The sequence below is a fragment of the Populus alba genome, chromosome 1 (genome assembly GCF_005239225.2).
Source record: "Populus alba chromosome 1, ASM523922v2, whole genome shotgun sequence".
Classification (NCBI taxonomy): domain Eukaryota; kingdom Viridiplantae; phylum Streptophyta; class Magnoliopsida; order Malpighiales; family Salicaceae; genus Populus; species Populus alba.
Window position 1 is genome coordinate 202283 of NC_133284.1, and position 21239 is coordinate 223521.

Consider the following 21239-nt stretch of genomic DNA (forward strand, 5'->3'; position numbering starts at 1 on the left):
CCAGCACCCTCCACTCGCTTCGATCACCTATTTTTGTCTCACCCGCAGGTCGTTTAGTGATATCATCAATGTTTTTTCACTGGACCACGTGTCCACTCGGCAAGCCACGAGTTACTTATTTATAAGGTTTTTCGATTGATGAGTTTTTATCGGCGGGTGAGATAGGTGAGGGTGACAGTAGGATGAGTTAGGAATCATGTGGAAAAGGGAAAGGGACATGGAGGCCACCATCCTTCCCCTGTAACTTTTGTAAGGAGTCGTTTGTTTTTTAATAAAGCTGAGATCTTTAAATATTGAGAAAAACACTCTCTCAACTTGATTTTTCTCTCCCTCTTTTTTCTTTTTTTTTGAAAAAGAAAAATTAGAATCCGATTGCAATTGTGCAATGCAGTTGTCATTTCCTGGGGTTATTATCTTAATTTGTGAGCAGATAGAAAAGAAAAGGAAACATATTTGATTGAAGATAAAACACAAGGTAAATCAGTTTTCTGATAATTTTAAAATCAAAACTAGAAAACATATTCACTTTATCTGAGCAGTTTCCAAACATTGCCTTAGGTGTACGCTATGTTATGGGTCACAAAAGAAAGAGCAATGTGAAGTCTTGACGATAAAAGTAATGGCCCAGCTGCATGCCGGCCAATCCTTATGGAGAAGAAGCAGCCGACAAGAACCCCAAAGATTCTTAACAGATAAGAAACCGTATAAGCTGGCTTGGTATAGTGGTCATGTATCCGTCCGACCAATCCATGAAGTAAAGTTCCAGAGCAGATCAATTATAATTTAGGTACTAACGAACAAGAGAGTTCTTATACCTCTTGATTCCACAGTGTAATCAACGGGTATAGTCTTCAGGAGTTGTTTTTTGCTTCCTCTCTTTTCTCAATCCATTGATGGAAATAGTAGGTGCGAACCTTTTCTGATCAATTCCTTCATGTGCTCTCAATTCAGACGCTGCCGATCTTTTTCCCTTCCATGGCTATGTCTTAGAACAAAGAGTTTCTGGTGGCAAGCAGAAGCACCAAGGCATGCTGATCTAGGTACATTTTGTTTCCATCTATGTTACTTTTTGCTCACATAAGGTAAACCAAGCAAAGATAAAAGGAAAAGAAAGGGCACAAGGATTTTATTCAATAATGAAAGGAAAACCAGTCACCTAGGCAGAAGCCTAACATGATGATTAATGGTACAGTACATACATATCAATAAGACATGAAAATCCCCAATCTTCAATCATAAAAAGATACGCGTAAGAGCAGCTAGGGTCTCAAGGGACCCTAAATACTGCTGCTAGCTGCAGTGTTATTAGATGCAAAAACACTAGGATCATCATCATCATCATCATTGCTGTTGTTCACTAACACAACCAGCGGACTCCTAACTTTGTGGAATCCATCAGACCACACTATCTCTCCAAAATCATATCTCCCTTGAGATTTCTTGAGTGGTTCGAGTGTCACAAAATAAGAGAGTTCCTCCTTGAAGCATGAGAAGATTAAAATCCTAGGCCAGATTAGCACTTCCACTCCATGAGGCTTCACAATGCTAACAAAGTATATAGCAGTTGTTTTTCTACCCACATTTCTAACAGTTCTCTTAATGGTCATTGTGGATTGGAGATTGGAAACTGTGATTGAAGGGTAGTTTATGTTGGAGTTTGTTTGGTGTACATGAGAGCAGCTTGTGTCAGTCCCAGGAGATGGAAGAACCAACATGTTTATTTGATTTTTGTTGTAGCCAATGTTGCAGAGGAAGATTATGTAGTCTCTGGTTTTCATGTCATAAACTAGGCCCGGATCCATTGCTTTGGAAGGGTGTATGTGGCCAGCACCAATGTCAAAGGGGTCGGAAACTTCCCTTGATCCTCCAGCTAGGATGCTGTCAAATGTGTTGTCCCTTGTATATGCTGGTGAGAGAACAGAACAAAGTGACAAACTTTCACGCATACCATTAAATCATACAAAATCTTTGTTTTCCACTAGGAAATGTGGATCCTGGATTTTAAGCTTTCAGCTGTAAACCAATGAAGAAATGTTTTGGGGAGGATTTGGGGTCTTTTAGAATCTTCTTCCACATCCTATTCTATATAAAAAAAAAAAGTGAGGAAAGCAAAGGAAGGAAGAAAATTAGGTGACCTTGTAGTGAAGTCCAGTAGTATTATAGGCATGCACCATATGGTCCATGGACAGCAATAGCATTGTGTGAACGGTACAAGAAAGGGTTTCTTTTTTACCTGTGGTCATTAGAGCAGATCTAATGGCTGCGGGAGACCAATCAGGGTGAGCTGATTTGAGAAGTGCGACTACTCCAGACACATGAGGGCATGACATTGATGTTCCTGATTGAAAGTTCCAATTCACACGGCGATCATCAAATGGTAACAATGTTGGAGAAGTCTTGGCGGGCCATGCTGCCAATATGGTTACTCCTGGAGCAGTTACATCTGGCTGTCATGAGAAAATAGATAGGAAAAATGAAGAGAGCACAAGGAAGCGGACTGTAATTGTGTAAACTGGATATTTTTTGCAAGAAGCATACCTTGAGGATGTCAGGAGAAATTGGACTCGGGCCTCTAGAAGAGAAGGATGCTACAACAGGTGCTGGTGACTTTCCAATAGCAGTTTTACTCGGCAATATCTTCACCACAGGATTCCTTCATGGTCCAAAACTTTCATGTTAGAAACTGGTCGAGTTTGTTCTGTAACAACAGTGTATTGTTTTCTAGTTCTATTAGCTGTTCCCATCCATTAATCATCCTTCTCACAATAGTAATTTTAGACTTTTAGTTAGTGATTTCCAGGGGCGAGGAATCTATGAAATATGACGAATCCTTTTCACTCACTGAGAAGATTGAGCAATATAGATTTGAATTTTATTCCCTTGACCAACATCGACACGCACTGTGGGGATGATATCAACATCGACAATTTGCCTGGTGGGAGGTTCAACGAAGATCACTCCCGATCCACTGGCCGCCAAGACTGCTGCTTGTGCAATTCCAGCTGATGGCACCGGGCCTCTGTTGGAGAAGCATAGAATAATCTTCCTTTTAGCTACTCTTTTGTTCCAATTCTCCATCAAGCAAGCCCTGAAAAATGAATATGATGTTCTGTTGGAACAAAAGGAGTCTTACCTAAGAAAAAGTTGATACTTGGACCTACCTTGGACCCACATCTCAGTAGTTGCTGGTGTACAGAGATGTAAACGGTGATTTTCAACAACTTTTTACAACAAAAATTAAATCAAATACATGCTGTGGTGATCGTAGACAGAGAGGGAGAGAATGGTACCCGTCAGCAAAATAGGAGAAGGCGCTCACCAATCTTCCGTTAATCTCTTTTGTGATTAAGCTTTCCCCCTGTAAATCATGACTGCTAAATTAGCAGAACTGATTGTAGCCCATAAGCATATCCCAACACATAATAAGCCAAGCTAGGTAGGGGCCTAATAGTGGTGACAACCCTAAATATAGAGCTAATAATTAAGATCACCCCACAGCAAAAAATAGATTCTGCATCTCTTTCCTTTTTTTCTCCTGCCATGCAAAATTATTTTGTGTGCTCCTTGCTCTTAATGCAAAAAAAAACTGGTAAGAAATAATTACCATGACAGAGAAGTTACTGTCAATGACTATCTCAGTTGGAAATACGCGATCAATAGAGGAAGCAGCAACAGATATTGTCCATGGTGCGACGTTTCCCACCAGAGATGGATCAGGGCCAGCATTTCCAGCTGAGAACACTGAACTTACACCCAGTTGCATTGCATGAAATGAACCAATATCAGCACTTGATGAAAAGAATGGAGTCAATGGAGGGTCGGAACCAAACGAGGCCGAGATTATATTAACCCCATCATGTAAAGCGTCATCAAAAGCAGCAAGAATGTCAGCTTCTGCACAATTCCCATCAAAATTTTTGCCCCAACATACCTTGTACACTGCTAACCTAGCCCTTGGAGCTCCACCCCTAGCAGTTCCCAGTGCAAATTCAAGGAAGCTTGCATTCTTCACCATGGATCCTACTGCTGTTGAAGCTGTGTGTGTCCCATGACCAAGAAAGTCTCGAGCTGATCGATATTCTGGGTTGCCACTTGTATTTAATGACCCGAATTCTTGTTCGAAGCCTTGGAGGTAGTAACGTGCACCAATTAACTTCCGATTGCAGTCCTTTTTTGGTTCAAAATCTTCCCCTTTAACACATTTTCCCTTCCAAGAAGATGGAATTGGCCCCAGGCCTGGCTCTTCCTTGAAACTCTCAGACTCAGGCCATATACCTTAAGTATCAGCAACAAATTGATATAGATAAATACGAAACTTTCTGATACCATGCATTTATAGGTTACATGATGAGACACTGTACCAAGGTAAATTAAAATATTACTGTTATCTATGCTGTGCACTCAAATATTACACGAAGACACCCTGTAAACTCTCAGTGTATACTTTATTTGCCTTTTTTCAAATTTTTTTCAAGAAAAATGGTAATTTGCTTTTATTCCAGAAAAAAAAAAAAAAAAAGGAATGGATTGCTTTAACAAGAAGGAAGAACAAGCACAAAACCTGTATCAAAGACCCCAACTACAACATCATCACCGTAGGTCAATTGCAACGGAGTTACTTCACCGCTATACAAGGTAAGGCCTAAGAAGTCCCAGCTTCTTGTTGTGTGCAACTTTAGTACCTTGCTTCTAAAAACTGATATCACTCCTTTCGTATCTGGATGCACGTAATATTTAGTTTCTCGACCATATGTGTCCATGTTATTATCATAATTTGTTGAAACAATGAGGAAAGATTAATTCCTTACTGGCTAAGATAGTTGCTTGGGTTGAGTTGAGCTTTGCCGAAAAACCAGAGAAACCATGCTTGTAGCTATAGAGCATGGATTGCTTAGCTTCTTCTTCACTGCAAAAGGAAACGATATAAAGGGATTGAGTTCAAGCATTATTAGAGAGGGGGTCAAGACTTGATTATTCAAAAAGTACCTGGAAAACACATTAGAAAGGAGTTGAATGTGAGACTTTGAAGTGACCAAAGGATCGTGAAATTGGCTTCGTCCTAAATAGACAACATAAACCTACATAAAACAAGAAGATCAAAGTTAACAAGAGACAGGATCATCATTGGAGCGGGGAGAAAAAAAGGCTGAAGCACTTTTGATTATAAAGTTACATGAGATGTGGATTCTGATTGAATAAAATAAAGAGTAAGTGAGAGAAATAGGCCCCAAAAACATTGAAGATAAGTTGCCATGTCTCCCATGGAAAAATCACATGTCTGCTTGGGATTAAATAGCATTTCATGAGCTGAAATATCATTTCAAAGATGGTGGGAATGGAAACATTGGTTACAGTGCGTGCATTTGAAGGCTTTTAAGGCTGAAATAGTACTGACATACCTTCTTGAGTCTATAATGTTATTTTCCCTCCCTTCAAAGCTATAGTACCAACACGATGAATATAAGCAACCCCTACACCTTCCCTATCTCTTTCTTTGTCTCTCTCTGTCTCTACCCCCTCCTCTTTTCTTTTTTTATCACTAGTGTAGTGGACTACTTATGCATAGAGGTAGAATTACAGCTGAAGACTACCTTCATCATATACCATAAAGAGAAATGCATGTGACCCTCATCATTCCTGATAGAATAAAATCTTTCCAGTTATTCTTTTTTCTTAGAACAATTTTAGTAGACTAAGATGATTGCTTAGCTTTGGATAGCTTCTAAAATATAATATTCAATGTTTTGAAAATTGAATTTTTGAGAAGCAAAATAATGCAACTCAGAAAATAGGCAAATAAGGTGCATACAGAACTGTTGATTTTGCTGATAGATTTATTTTTGTTCGATAAAAAGGCACCCTAGTTTTGGAAACCTTGTAATCAAGTTAGCTAATAGTTATAGATGAGAATTTTTTTTTGGATATAGGCAGTGGCAGTAGGGATTTATACTTTAAAAACACATAAAGAGATCTAGCAATCATTGAAATTCTACTGATGTCCAAGCTGCAAATGCTTCTCTGAGTAGAAAATTCAGGTGACACTACAAATTCAGTCTTTTCTAATATATTAAACCTCAGTATCTCAACTTCTTTCCTGTCCTACGAAGGTATATAGCTATGCTAGATGACTAACCTTGCATATTAAGGTATAATCCTATCTAAATATCAGAAAAAGCTTGTGTAAGTTGCTTGTAGAAGCTTTGCTGTCTACTGAAAAAAAAATACTGATTTAATGATCAATCCTACTCAATTGATTGCTTAGCTAAACTTTCGCTGACACGTTGCGTAAATTGAATCCATTCTTGTTGCATAATCACAAGTTTACAATCTAAGGCCTTGGAACTTACGATTAAAGGTTCACCTTCCAATATATATCAACTTCAAATCATTAAACCTCTTCAACATGAACCCTAAGAACTTGCTTTGACAATAGGCACCACATTTCTATCATAGAATTCCATAATTGAATCTTAATGAATCATCATAATTTGATTGAAGTAAAGCATCTAGTTTGCTTTGTTAAGCAGGAAATTTAAGTGCAGCATAAATAATTTATCTTTCTAGGGGCACTATAATAGTTAGATGAGTGATATGTGGTTAAATCCAATCCACCTTCTAGATCTTTATCATGTCATTTGACAACAAATGCCAACTCTCCCAACTAAGCAAATCATTTCTGACATGTTCATAGGTTAGATATGCATGCTAAACCTCAATTTCGCATTGAAAAATGTAAAGGGTTATTTCATTGCTATGAGAGCCTGGCATGTTATCTTTTACTGCTGTTTTGATGTATGAAAAGATTTTCAACAGACTTGAATATGCTGTATGCAATTGCTCACCACTGTAATAACTTCTTGTCAAGATTTCACCTATGAAGTGGCAAATAAATCACCGTGTATTATGATCAGAAAATCTTGAACATCACAGCTCAAAATGAAACTTGGTCAGAGACAACTCATGAAGAAAGGGAAAAAATCACCTTGCATTATGATCAGGAAATTTTGAATATTACAGCTCACTGTGCAACTTGCTCACAGATAACTCATGAAAAGTGTCAATATGGATATTTATCAATAAGATAAACTTCCCTTGTTAGAATAAGGGTTGACCAAACAATACCTTATGCTTTCATATGGGCATATGCTTAAGTGAGAGTTCTGATGAATAACCTTCCAAATATAGGTAGTAATGGAAACCATATGTGCATGCAGATAGGTCTGCAGCATTCTGCACATAGAAGGTATTGAAAAGTTTCATACTTTGTAATTTTTGGTGTCAGGAAAAGAAAACTCCCCTTTGTTGCATGGAGTTTAGGTATTCAACAACTCAAGAAGTGACGAGTCAGATATCAAAAATAACCTTTTGGCCCCAGGTCCAGCTCGACATTTATTAATCACAAAATAGTAAGCTGTCCTCTTAGTAAAGGTGGGCCCAAGTTCTAATATATTTTGGAAGCATTAGATTAGGAAATGGTAGTATATTGGATGCAAGTAATGAAGTTCATCATACAATAACTAACCTCCCAAAGTTGCATTTAGTCACTGTGTTAGTAAAAAAAAAACAGTGCTTTATAATTGTATGCCAATCTGTAATGTACTGATGCCAAAGTTGATAATCATCTAGGCAAAGATTATCCTTCATTTCGGATATTTAGATTACGGTTATGATTAACAAATACTTCCACATTCTCTCCTAATATCCGCATTACTTCAGCCATTATTGTCTGTAGAAGGCATCGAGGACTTTGCTTTTGCTGGTATCTGTAATGTGTGCTTTAAAATTCTACTGTATGGCAATGTGGAGTGCACTAATTACAGCCCTGTTGATGATCATCTAGTAGAAATCCAGCATCATTTCGTTGCAAGCATTACACGATGATTGTGTTTGACAGTACTTCTACATTACTTTCTAGTCACTGCATAATTTCTCATTGTGAATAAAGTCATTATTAGATATAAGCAGAGGATACTGACTTTGCATGTGCTGTGCTAGCTGAGTGCCTTATTGTCCTCTATACATGTCTGCATGCAATGAGTAGATTCCCATTTTGGTGATTAATTGGAATAGGATAGATTTAACATCACTTTGTTAAGTCTAAGTATACCATCATAATATGATTATGACTATGATTAATTAAACTTGTATACTACTCGATCTCCAATTATCTACACAACTTCTCATTATATCTGCATAAATTGTCTTTAGTTGTTAGGCATTATATAATTCTAAGATATTGCCTTTGCATTAGAGCATCCACATGGGTGTTTGCGTATGCATGCGACTAGAAAACAGAGATGCTAAAGAACAAGTATAGTGGTCAGCTTGTTTTCATTTTGATCCATCCATCCATGTCATAGTATATGGTTATCTCCAGGGTTTTGAAGTCCAGATACAAAGAAATCAGCGGAGACCATGCATGAAATTGGACCCACCATTCACTAACATTCTTTTTTTCTTATATGAATCTGATATTTCAAAGGAGTGAAGAGACCAATATCAGTCACGAAGTAGGACATCTCGCTATACACTTTCTACTACTAGTCCAAGTTTCTTGCAGCATTCAAAAGAATCAGCATTTTAGTCATACTTGAAAAGGAAAGGGCGATGGAGACAGTTAAAATTCCCCTAAATTTCATAGCAGCATTGGTAAACATAAGTAGTGTTATTAGTTACCAGCCATTGGATTCAATTACCTCCCGACCCATGATTAGCGAAAGCACAGTAGTTTGATTTATAGGTGCTAACAATAGAGGTTTATTCTTCCATAAACCATAATAGAAAAAAGACCCGTCCACCAATGCTGTTGCTGTCGTGCATATCCTGGACCTTCTTTCTGACATCTGTATCAATTCCATGACATCTGTATCAATTCCATCCTTTAACCAAATATGCTTGAATCAAAGAACAATCTGGAAGCCAGGAAAGCAAGAACTTTTGCTAACAGCCAGTTGAAAGTGACTTTCTGGGCCTTATTCTGTTACCCTCTCATTCCTTTCCATAGACACCACTAACGGTAAAGCATAACCTGTGCTCATTACTCATTAGATAGTAACAGTGAGACACCATATACGACACACAGGAAGCATGATCTGTGTTCCTAGCAAGAACTCCTTTTTTTCTGTCAACAGATATAATTTCTTTCATACTGGTCAAAATATGCAATCTGCATATGATGCTTGTATTCAACTTTCCATGATCAACCAACAGCATTCAAGAAGAAGCTACTTCTTCCTTCACATATTAGCATTAAAATTAAAAACAAAAAACTTTCGATAAATGTGCGTAAATGAACGTGTGTTCTTTCAATTTTCACTTTTATTCAATCTCCTACTTAATAGTTGAACAGGAACTTCTAATTACATCCTTCTTGTCATTGTGTTGAAACTAACGAGGCTCCTAAAAAGTTGTGGTGGTAAGCAGAAAAGGGAACACTGGCCTCAAATTCAGCTCTTAATTAAGTAAGATGAGGTAAGAACTTAACATTAGTCATCAAATGATACGATGGATTAGTAAATCATCATCGTATTCACTCACAGCATTGCATCATACCAACATTTAAGCACTGTTCTAAGTTGATATATTCTTGCCCAGTATAGTCTGGAGGCCATAACCTTTCTGCACCGTCTTTGGTGTTGATCTCTTGGAAATCACAAGTATACAGCATGTGATGAACAAATAAATCAAAAAACCTGAATAAATTGATCCCAACGTTTTTCATTATTTCTAAAGCAAAATCAGCAGCCTTTGCTCCCACTATGACTAAAATATATCAATAGCTTGTGGTATCAAATTCATTCATTTATTTTTTCAATTTTAAATTGATTCACTATAACCTTACCTCAAATTTGAATTTATACATTCAAAAAGAGAAAAAAGTGACATCATTCAACCCACTAAAGTAGTGATTTTTTAAAATCAAAATGATAATAATAATATCAAAGAAATAATGGTAGGTAAAGTGGTTGCAAGTTTCTTGAATAACTGTGTTTGTGCGCACAAAATAGTGAAAAGAGTGGAGCGAAGTGGGAACGAGAAAAAATGAAACTCGAAGCTTAACCAAAACCAGAATGTAAGGGGAAAAAAGATTGGTGCTGTACAGTGTGGTGTGGGAAGATTGGAATGCGCACTAGAGAGAAAGCTCACGAAAGCAACTACACTTGCTTGGTTTCTTTGAATATCTAAAGAAGCAAACAGAACAATACAAGTAAGTATGCTCTTTGGTGGGACCATCTCCTCCATAGCCAAGAAAGAATTATTCCCCATCTTTACATTCAATTTCAACTCATCATACCCATAAACCATTCTCTCTCTCTCATCAACGTTGGCATTCACTCACAAACCAACTTCTTTCCGTTTCACACTAGATAAAGTTGTTTTCTGAATTGTTTCCTCTGTTTTTCCTTGATTGTTCATTTGGTGCTCGGTCTAATACCCAAATAGCATTAAAAAAAAATGATTTTTTGGAAGATGGATTGATTATTTATATTTACTTATTGGTTCAGAAGCCTGGTTTCTCCGTTTATGGGTTGTTTCTTTTGTTTTTGGTAATTATGGGAAATTGTTGCTGTAGATGGGAGCTTTCTGTATGCAATGCAAAATCAGGTTGGTTACTACTAATTCCCAATTTTTTTTGTGTAATTCATGCAACTAAGTAGACTTCTTCTTCTTCTTCTTTCCTTCTTTATTGTGATTCTGTGGCCATCACTATCATCCTTTGATCAGAATGGTAATACTCTGTTTTCCTCTGCCTTTTCCCCTGTTTTTACATGTCCTGTATGAACCATATGTTCCCACTTTTTCATTATGTTAAGATTTCTTGAGGGATTTTATGTTAAAATGATTGAGTCTTGATGTCAAAGATATATGAGATTGAATATTCTTTTGTTGCTCCTTTAACCCCTTGTATCTTTTATTCAATAGGTTCTACCATAGTATAATTCGCCCTCTTCATAGCTAATTTTATTAAGATCATACATCTAGATATTCCATCCTTTTACCAACAAGAAATGATAAATTTTTTATTTATTTTCTTTCTTTAGTGAATAGTGGAACCTACTCTACTCACCATAGTGGTTTGATGCTCATCTCAAAAGTGTTTTTCTATTCCCTGTAATGAACTAAAAAACCTTACACATTGCTTCAAAATTAATCTTTTTCTTCAAACATCTGATATTACCTTCATCTTTTCCCTTTTTCCTCTTTTATTTTCTGTTCTCCTTTCCTTGTCTTGCTTTGGGAACTTGTCGGCTTCAATTTAAGGTGAGCTTTTTGGTTTCTTTAATTGTTGGCTGATGAATCTGTATAAAGCACAAGCTTTTGGTTGACCTCTCTGATGCTCTCTTATTCTGAAGAGAAGAAAATATAAGACAATTGGATTGTTATGACATCGGTTTAAACATGAAAGGAGTTGACATGGTATTTTCTCTTTATAGCATTTGATGATCGTGTTTGTGATTCTTTTGTTGTCATATTTCCATGTTAGTCTCCCCAAAAGACCAAAGTCCGTCAGGAAGACCAATACAGGATGATAGAAAGCTACCTTCAAATCCTGAAGAAGTAGAAAACCTGCGTCGTGATTCAGCGGCAAATCCGTTGATTGCATTTACGTTCGATGAACTAAAATTAATCACAGAAAATTTTAGGCAAGATCATTTGCTGGGTGGAGGAGGATTTGGAAGTGTTTATAAGGGAATCATTGCTAAAGATTCTAGAGAGGAGCTTCAGCCCCTTCAAGTTGCTGTTAAGGTTCATGATGGTGATAACAGTTACCAAGGCCATAGAGAATGGCTGGTAATCTTTTGTGCTCTTACTACTTTTATTCCTGTGGAATATCAAGTCATCGACATCGAGACACCATTTCTGCATTTCCTTTCCCTTCATTTATATGTAAAGTTTCATATTCTCCATAAGATTGATTAACAGTTTTGAGGATTTTTAGGCAGAAGTCATATTCCTGGGGCAGCTTTCTCATCCAAACCTGGTGAAATTGATTGGATATTGCTGTCAGGACGAACATCGGGTGCTAATATATGAGTATATGGCTCGGGGAAGTGTGGAAAACAATCTGTTTTCAAGTATGAAATTCATATAACTTATTTCAATCAAACAAGGCAATTATTTGCTGCGAAAGTGATTCTAAAGAATGTCCTTGTTCAAAAGAGTTACAGTCGCCCATCGTTTTTTTCCCTGCCTTTAGATTTGATTACCTCCATTTCATGTCTTCTTTTTTTGCAAGATCCGATCCAAAAGGCCTGGCTTTAGAATAATCATTAACCATTCTGTGATCACATTGTAGGGATATGATAACTTAGAACATTGGTATTAGATATGATAGGGCTTATATTGTGCTGAAAGCAGTTAAAAGATAAGCAATGATAAAAGGCTGCCAGAATAACTTCCAGCAGCCTATTTCAGATGTCATTTTTAGGAAGGTGAAGGCAAAGGAGCAGAATGATGTAAATGAGATGATATGTGTGATCTAGAGGTAGTTCTAATTAGAGCAGGAAGCGGCCCCTGCAAAAAATTAACATTTGAAGCTTCTTTGTTTATATTATGTGGAGAGGACGTCTGAAAGTGGAAATTGTAGGCAGCATAACTAGCATGTCTAGAGTTGGTATAGCTAAATGATTCAGGCTTTTCTAGTCAAGTTGGAAGCCATGAGTTGTTCTTCATTTTTTTGGCGTTTTGTTCTGGATGTCTGATACGTGCAAGTCTTTTGTTGTACGGCAGGAGTGTCGCTCCCTCTTCCATGGTCTATTAGAATGAAGATTGCCTTTGGTGCAGCAAAGGGACTCGCTTTTCTTCATGAAGCTGAAAAACCTGTCATCTATCGTGATTTTAAGACATCTAACATTCTCTTAGACCAGGTTAGTAACTTAAAAGCCTTGCACCTGTTGCCTGGAAAAAGCCTTTGTAAGTATTTTTCAACCCGAGTTGAAACTATTGCAAGGAAGAGTTAATGTAGAAAGGCCTGCTAGATGCTATGAGAAGGAATGTTCGATCCAGTCTTGTTATAATTCAACCAACCTGAGCTTAGAATCGTTTGTTGTCATGCATATTTCTGAGCAGGACTACAACGCAAAGCTCTCTGACTTTGGCCTTGCAAAAGATGGACCTATGGGAGACAAAACTCATGTTTCCACTCGCATAATGGGGACTTACGGGTATGCAGCACCTGAATATATAATGACAGGCAAGTTAGTTTCCCAACTCTGCTAATGTCATGCACAGCATTTCAGAATGAAAGGGACCAATTTCCTGGCGGCCTCCGACATGCTCAAGCAAGTTAGGTCTTATACACTGCCTGTCTAATTTTCATGCAGGCCATTTGACTCCAAGAAGTGATGTGTACAGCTTCGGTGTTGTTCTTCTTGAACTTCTGACAGGAAGAAAATCATTAGACAAATCACGACCAGGCCGCGAGCAGAACCTGACGGATTGGGCTCTTCCCTTGCTTAAAGAGAAAAGGAAATTGCTCAACATTGTGGATCCAAGATTAGAAGGAGACTATCCTATTAAAGGATTTCAAAAGGCGGCAATGCTAGCTTATCATTGCTTGAACCGAAATCCGAAAGCAAGACCTCTGATGCGAGATATCGTTGATTCCTTGGAGCCTTTGCAAGAACCTGAAGATGTTCCGAACAAAAAAAACTGTGTCCACTGTGATTAACAATGGTGTAGCGGATGTGGAGTTAAAAGGAAAAGAAGAAGATTCAGTGTAACTGACATGAGTCCTGTGTATTTTGATTATGCTAAGTTTTCTTCTGTTTAAAAAGAGATTTTTTTTGTTCTTTTTTTCACTTGCGTTAGATAGCTAGCTTTTCTTGTGCGTGACTAAAAGAAAATAAAGTTATGCCTTCACTCCTTCCTATTTGTCGTTTTCTTGGAATCCTTGGGGCAAACATGATTGTGATGTATGTTAATGAGAGTTGGATTATTGTACAAGTGAATACCAACACCGATATGCATTTAAATTTAAGATTTAGCCATGGTTTGGTGAGAAGACCTAGCTAAGATTTAGCCATGGTTATAAGATCTGGTTTGATGGGTCCATTTAATGATTCGTTGATCTGGATGGAACAATGGAAAAAAGTCGGATCTTTTTCTTTTCTTTTAGTTTTTACCTAAAAGACATTGTTTCACCCACGTCAACCCGCCATACAAGCTATTCGAGCCTTAGGCTAGGTCATCCTCCGAGTATGTTTTTTTATAGCCATGCTATTATTCAGCTATTGAGTTCATATGATAGTTAATTTTAGTATTTATGAAATTAATTAATATACGTATAAATTTTAATATATATATATATATATATATAACCGAAAGAAGCTCTGAGCATGCACAAGGAGGACATGCGAAAGGAATAGACGAAGTTGAGTGGTAAGTGACCCTTTTTTGTTATTGCTGGAAGTATCTCAATCAAGAGAAGTTTGCAGGGAAACGACGAGATGTTACATCAAGGGAGACTGGCTAGCTGCTTGCTATCTTGACTTGCTCTAGAAAGTTGAAGTCGGTGCTTCAAGACACAAGACAGAATTATAGGCGTAGTTTCATGGCAATACTGGACTCTGGCCGTCTTCAAGTAACAATTACATAGAAAACTGCTAGCTAGCTAGGGTTTAAATTTGATTTTTCAAAGAAGTTGGAGCTCGAAGGCCCCCTGACCAGGAGGAGGGAAGGTTCACTCCTCGATCGGGACACCCGTTGGTAGCTACGTACGTGGTATCTCAAGAAGAGAGATGGCGTCGAGCTAGTTTATGCTGCAAGTAAAGTAAATTATTTACTTACTCTCTCTGGATAACAGCTAATTAAACCCTAATATCTTAGCACTGTTGTTAACACTAGCTAGGTACCTAGCTACGAGATAGATAGTCATAGCACCGCTCAAGTGGCCCACAATGGAGAATTATGGCGGAGGAAATTACATATCAAGGGTGGTGAGTCGGCGTTCCAGTGTGAAAACAATTTCAGTGGCCACATACAGAGAGAGACTCTTCTCCTTTGTTTGTAGTAGGAGGATCCAACCCGAGGGAAATATAGCTAGCTAGGCTAGGAGGGAGCTTGCTCGCTAGGGTCAAGTTGGGTTCCATTTTGCTGTCAACTAGTCTCTTCAATATTCAACGTTGTAGGTAGCTCTCGAGGAAATTGCCATGAAGACGACAGCCTCAAGGGCAACGAGCGCGCGCTTCCTTCATCCATCGTCAGAGTTGAAATTTCCACCTTGGAAATGTATACGAAAACATTATTAAAAAAGAAGAAGAAGACATCATGTCATGTGTGTTTGCTTGCTGGGAAACGTGACGTGCTAAGATAATTTTATTGCTCTATTCTCAATTTCATGCATGTGTTGGGATGCAGCTTGCTAGCTTTGTGGTACATATATAATTAAACAATGCAATTAAATAATTAAGAGAGTGATTTAGTGGGGTTATAATGAAGGGACAAATTGCTAAAAATACACAATGTTATATATTATATAGACATGCGTTATATAGACAAATCAATTTAAAACATACATATTAACTCATATCAAATGAAATTAATTTAAGAATACTTTTAAAATGAAAACAATTACATTATAATTATTCTCTTCGAGTTTTTATATTTTAAAACTGCTTCATAATGGTTTCATTATCAAACCCATCGAAAATATATTTCTCAATATATAAAGCTAAATTGTTATTCATCTACTTATCTCTCATCATATTTCGCAATCTACTCTTGAGAATATACATGGCAGAAAAAACTCTTTCCACTTTAGCATTTGCAACTGATAAAAGTAATGACAATTTGATAAGCATATATGCCAATGAAAATATTAAATTCTTTTTTATTTTTACTATTTTATCTGCAAGATTAGCAATACCTTTAATACCAGAGATTCATCATCACTGCGTAGATCAATAATATATGTATCGAGTTGGTCACCAAGTACCATAAGGTCCATTATAGAGAATTCATTGGGATAAAAAAAAAAAAAAAAAAAAAGCAAGGCGAATAAGCTTTTTTTTTGTTGAAAGCAGAGAAAAAGTCACTTGGGTTTAACATGCCACGTATAGAAGCAACTCTATATCGTATTTGTAAAACGATCATTCAACTTATTAAGTTGCATGTCAATGATATTGTTAAATAATTCATAACAAAAATGATGTAGGTTTGTAATTCCTTAAAATTTTCACCTTAAACGCCCATGAAGCTTTGATATTATAGAGGAGCTAATGAAAGTATCAAACATAGAAATTTTTTATGGTATAATCACAAACTCTAGAAGCAGTAACAAAAGGTTCTCTCTATCTCTCTGAATGTTTCTAGTGTCCTTCTTTATATGCGTTGACTAGTTTTTATTTTGCCATAAAATAAAATCATCACATATCCCTTCACTTCTCTATTTGTTAAATAAAAATAAAAGGAAGATTTGAGACAACTGACTTATAATTCAAACATCATGAGCATTTATTAATGGATTCAAAGATAAAAGTTTATACTTTGTGAGGAGAATGCAGATAGTCGCAGTAGAACACATTAATATGTTGTCTCTTCACTCTTTACCTTTTTTGCCCTAGTGTGGCTTCGGGCTTGGTTATATATATAATATAGCTACTACCACGCAATAGTTAATTAAGTTTATGATTAACACATAACACTAATTATTAACTACAAAATAATAGGTCTAATTAATAATTGCATGTAGCTGATAGAAAACCAATAACTACTTTACAAATCTCTTTATGAATTTCCATGCAGCTGCTTATTATTATTATTTTTTATATGTATAGTTTGATTTAGATAAGTACGTGCATGTTTGGTATATGTGATGTACAATGCTTTTCAAATGTATTTTTTATTTATAAATACATCAAAATAATTTATTTTATATATTTTTTATTTATGATATCATCGCATCAAAATTTTAAAAACAAAAATACTAAAATATAATAATTTTTTCAAAACAAATGCACTTAAATGCAAGTGAAAACACAATATCAAACAGTCAAAGTAGACTTTCTTTCCATTTGTCACCTATGTTCTTTAGCTTAGCTATCCCTTATTTTTGGACATTGTGCAATGTTTATTTTTGCATTTCAAATGTGTTTTTAAACAAATTTTAATTTTTTTTTATTATTTTTACTTCAAATTAATATATATATTTTTTATTTTCAAATCATGTTGATGCGCTGATATAAAAAATGATTTAAAAAAAATATTATTTTGATATATTTTTAAATAAAAAGCACTTTGAAAGACAACTACAACCATCCTTCCAAACACCCTTGTAGATCACTACCACCATCCAAAAGCTCAACCTAATTTTTTTAGTGTATGTTGGGCATTTTAATAATTTTTGTAATTACAGTTTGAAAAAATAGATTAAAAAAATATATATTTTAGCTTTTTTAAACCAAAATCTTGAAAAAGTTTTCAATAAGATCTTTTTGAAACTATAATGTTTATAATTAATTAAATATTTTTAAATTTATAATTAAAATAAAATACAATTACATTTTATTACACTATAAAAATAAACAAAGCCTCAGTAATAACATAAAATAAAGAGGAAGTGTGCTAAATGAAAAGGCAATGGATAAAACTATCACTACAAGATTTAATAGTTTTACTGACGGACTTTTTTCGTCGGTGTAAGACACATATTCCATCGGTAATTAATTTACCGACTAAATCACCGACGGAGAATTTTCGTCGATGAATCTTTTGTCGGTAATTTTTTGTCCGTCGGTAATAATATTACCGACGGATTTACTGGCGGAACAAACACGTCGGTAAATTTTTTTTTATTACCGATGGATTTACCGACGGAAATTTCCGTCGGTAAATCCGTCAGTAATTATTTAAAAACATTTTAAAAAAATTCATTTTAAAAAATTATAAAATAATTAAATTAACATAAATCAACATTGTATAATATATACTCAAAATGCTTGGAAAAAAGAATAAGAAAATCAACTCAAACAAATTTGTAACAAATAAATAAAAAAAAAATTAATTCAACTAAAAATTCATATGAAAAAAATGAAGTTGCAATTGCTAAAAATTTAAAAATCCTATAAATAAATCAACTAAATTGATCTCATATGAAAAAAAAAAAAAAACTCACAACAACATTTATACAATTATTAAGAACAAAATCAATTAAAATTAAATAAAAAACAAATATAGTGAAAAATCATGAAAAAATAAGAAAAAAGAAAGATCTTACTTAATATACTTGCAAGTGAAGCTAAGGAAAAAAAAATTCATGAAGCATATTAATTAAAAAAAACTAAGAGGATAAGAAGAAGACATACCCGGACATGGAGGGAAAGAGAAGGAGATAAAGAAGAGAAAGAAATAGATATTGATTTTTTTACATATAGTGAAGAAGAAGAAGAAGAAGAAGAAGAAGAAGTAGAAGTAGAAGTAGTAGTAGAAGAAGAAGAAGAAATAAAAGTAGTAGTAGAAGAAGAAGAAATGAGTCTATCTCTTGTGAAATAAGCGGATTCAGGATTTTTACCGACGGATTTACTGACGGATAATTGAATATTAATATTTTTTAATTATTTCGTCGGTAATATTTAATTTAAATTTTCAATTTCATAAAATTTTTTTAGAAACGCCAAAAATTACCGATGATTTTCAATCCGTCGGTGATTCCGTCTGTAATATTTAAATGAAAATTTTAATCAATTGAATTTTTTAACACGCGACAAATTTTCAATCCGTCGATGATTTTGTCCGTAAAGTAAAACAATTAACAATGCAATTGGAAGATGAACAAGCTCTCTGTAAAATACCGACGGAATTTTTCCGTCGGTAATTTCCTTTGTAATTGACATGATGAACAGTGGTTTATCTTTTTTTTTTTGCTTTGCTTTATTTTTTTTTGGTAATTCCTCGGCATATACGAGGGAATCTTTTTGTCGGTAAAATTCCTCGGAACTCGGTATTTATTGATTTTCTGGTAGTGTATCGAGTATTTTATTTTTAATTTTAATTTTAAAGTTGTTTTTTAAAATATATTAAGATAATATATTTTTTAATATTCTCTACTGATTTTAATATGGTAATGTTAAAACTAAAAAAAATCTAAAATAAAATTATGTTAATATATTTTTAATTAAAAAATATTTTAAAATGCCTAAAGAAGGGAAGGGTTTAAAAAAGTTAGGAGAGGGGAATTGGAAGGGAGGTGGGTGACGCCATTAGGTAAACGTCATGCATTTACCCCGTCCACATCACTCACGTGGACCCTCTATATTCTCTTTCTTTTTTTCTCATTCACACATTGCCCATGACAAGTTTTTTTTATTTTATTTTTTCTAAAAAAAAGCAACATGGCCAATAAAAAAAACTAAAAAAAAACAGTGCAATCAAAAAAGATTTATTACTGAGTAATTTGTTAAGAAAATAATATAAATTGTGTTGATCCCATAAACGGAATCTCTTAATTATTTTTTATTTTAACAGGTTGCATATTGAAAATAGGGACCAATAAAAACATTTTATTTCTCAATTCTTTTTCATATATCGTTGTGCTATATTTGCATTTTTTTTGTTGATCATGATATTTTAAAAAAAATCCTTCAAATTATTAAATAAATTTAGTTTGTGACATTATCTATGAATTAATTAATTTTTTATAAATTAAAATTCATATAAATTAAATTACATGGATGTAAAATGAGGGATGCATAACGAGGAGGATTACTATACTTACGTGCCTTGTATTTCTTGAACTAATATATAAATATCATAATATATAGACTTGATTTATTTAGTGATTTTTTTCCATGACATGACAGGGCTACATCACTACCATGATCAAGCTAGTAGATGTAGATATATCCTAATTAAGTTTAAGAGGCTCATTTGGGGCGGTGGGAAACTTGACCTTTGAAAATTAGTGTTTAGTCATCACTCATGAAAAAAGCAAACATGAAGGTGTTGTCCCTCAAAGTTTTTTTTTTATATGTATTCTTATATTATTTTTTAAAAAATATTTTTAATTTAAAAATATATTAAATATATTTTTTAATATTTTCTAATGATTTTAATGTATTGATATAAAAAATAAAAAAATATTTTAATATATTTTTTAAACAAAATAATTATTTTTAAAAATACTTTACATCATAATCTTAAATAATCTAAAATTTCATTAGACTTCGGATAAGAGTTTGTTATAGACTATCATGACTGAGTCAATAATATTCCATTAAAGAATTAAAAAAATAATGTATCTATTTATAAGAAAATATGGTTTTAATAATTTAACTAATTTTTTTAAAACCACTTTATTGATATTTTTTTTAATTAATCAGATGGGTTTCATATATATATCTTCTGATGAAATACAATTATATATTTGTAGAGAAGCGGCCAAACCCATAAAATTAAGCTTAGGAATAATAATAATAATAATAATAATAGTAGTAGTAGTAATAGTAATAATAATAAATATCATCTTGCACTCCTTCTTTGTCTTTTGTATTTTCCACCAAAAGATTGAACATACTTCTCGCCGACCCCCTTTTCTCTTGGTGTGGATAATCAACAGTGACCATGAGTGAAGTTTCTCCGACCAGAGAAACCTCCATGTATGTTCTTTTACTATGCTTTCCATTCCTTTTTATCCCTTCTCTCTCTTCTCTTCGATGGAAAAGTATGGAGAAATGCTTAAGAAATTAAATGAGCACTTTCTATGCAGCTTCTGGATATCAAGCTAGGGTTTTAAGTTCTGATCTTTTCCTATCCTTCTTAGATTCTATTATATATATGATCAAAGCTACTATGAGATCCATCCATCCATCCAATGTATGTGCTTCTCTTAAAATTCGAAGCAAGAGTTCTTCTTCCTCCTCCTCCTCCTCCTCCTCGTCTTCCTCCTCCTCCTCCTCCACCTCCTCCTCTTGAATTAGTAATAGGGACATGATTTGATCTCGAGAACTCTTTTATCTCACTACTTGTAAGCATTACTGTGAAAAAATCTTTCTGATTATCGAAGAAAGAGCTAAGTTAGTGTTTTTTTAATTATATTTATGGATTCCATCCATCTATATATATATAGATCTAGATCCTTAAGAGCTAAAAACACAGTTTGATTATTTTTTTCTCTCCCAAGATTAGTTTGTGTTAATTTCCTGGTGCAAATATAAATCCATCCAATTTCCTGGTGCCAAAGAAATTATTTGTACTCCTGATCATATATTTATTTTTTTAAGGGAAAAGAAAATGAAATGTAA

General features: G+C 34.6%; 2 protein-coding genes and 1 long non-coding RNA gene across 4 annotated transcripts; 2 read left to right on the forward strand and 1 right to left on the reverse strand.

The window, feature by feature from the left end:
• The first annotated feature begins 58 nt into the window (after positions 1-58).
• LOC118032733 (uncharacterized) lies at positions 59-2841 on the forward strand. Of its 2 annotated transcripts, XR_004684696.2 has the most exons (4): positions 63-475; positions 559-842; positions 952-1040; positions 1738-2841. It is a non-coding gene; the product is annotated as an uncharacterized lncRNA (long non-coding RNA). The 2 variants fall into 2 exon arrangements; XR_004684695.2 differs by lacking the exon at positions 1738-2841 and having other exon boundaries at positions 59-475; positions 559-1040.
• LOC118032729 (subtilisin-like protease SBT3.18) lies at positions 1120-4296 on the reverse strand. The gene is made up of 6 exons (XM_035037504.2): positions 3605-4296; positions 3291-3358; positions 2843-3088; positions 2539-2653; positions 2234-2447; positions 1120-1906 (listed from the first exon to the last, which is right to left on the reverse strand). The coding sequence occupies exons 1-6, from the start codon at positions 4013-4015 to the stop codon at positions 1278-1280; spliced, it is 1683 nt and encodes a 560-aa protein (XP_034893395.2). The 5' UTR covers positions 4016-4296; the 3' UTR covers positions 1120-1277.
• Positions 4297-4502: 206 nt separating this feature from the next.
• Positions 4503-13867, forward strand: LOC118032731 (probable serine/threonine-protein kinase PBL16). The gene is made up of 7 exons (XM_073412358.1): positions 4503-4635; positions 10574-10605; positions 11486-11793; positions 11942-12077; positions 12733-12869; positions 13072-13195; positions 13326-13867. Exons 1-7 carry the CDS (start codon positions 4523-4525, stop codon positions 13670-13672), a joined length of 1197 nt encoding a protein of 398 aa, XP_073268459.1. The 5' UTR covers positions 4503-4522; the 3' UTR covers positions 13673-13867.
• Positions 13868-21239: the final 7372 nt, after the last annotated feature.

What these genes read in the sequence shown, in the direction of transcription:
- LOC118032731 (XM_073412358.1), top strand. Translation starts at nt 4,523, where the DNA reads ATGGATTGCTTTAACAAGAAGGAAGAACAAGCACAAAACCTGTATCAA. An exon ending in TTACTTCACCGCTATACAAG is followed by an intron (nt 4,636 to 10,573) that starts GTAAGGCCTAAG and finishes TTGTTGCTGTAG; the next exon opens with ATGGGAGCTTTCTGTATGCA. An exon ending in ACCTGAATATATAATGACAG is followed by an intron (nt 13,196 to 13,325) that starts GCAAGTTAGTTT and finishes ATTTTCATGCAG; the next exon opens with GCCATTTGACTCCAAGAAGT.
- LOC118032729 (XM_035037504.2), bottom strand. Translation starts at nt 4,015, where the DNA reads ATGGTGAAGAATGCAAGCTTCCTTGAATTTGCACTGGGAACTGCTAGG. An exon ending in ACAGTAACTTCTCTGTCATG is followed by an intron (nt 3,359 to 3,604) that starts GTAATTATTTCT and finishes CATGATTTACAG; the next exon opens with GGGGAAAGCTTAATCACAAA. An exon ending in TTCTCCTATTTTGCTGACGG is followed by an intron (nt 3,089 to 3,290) that starts GTACCATTCTCT and finishes TTCATTTTTCAG; the next exon opens with GGCTTGCTTGATGGAGAATT.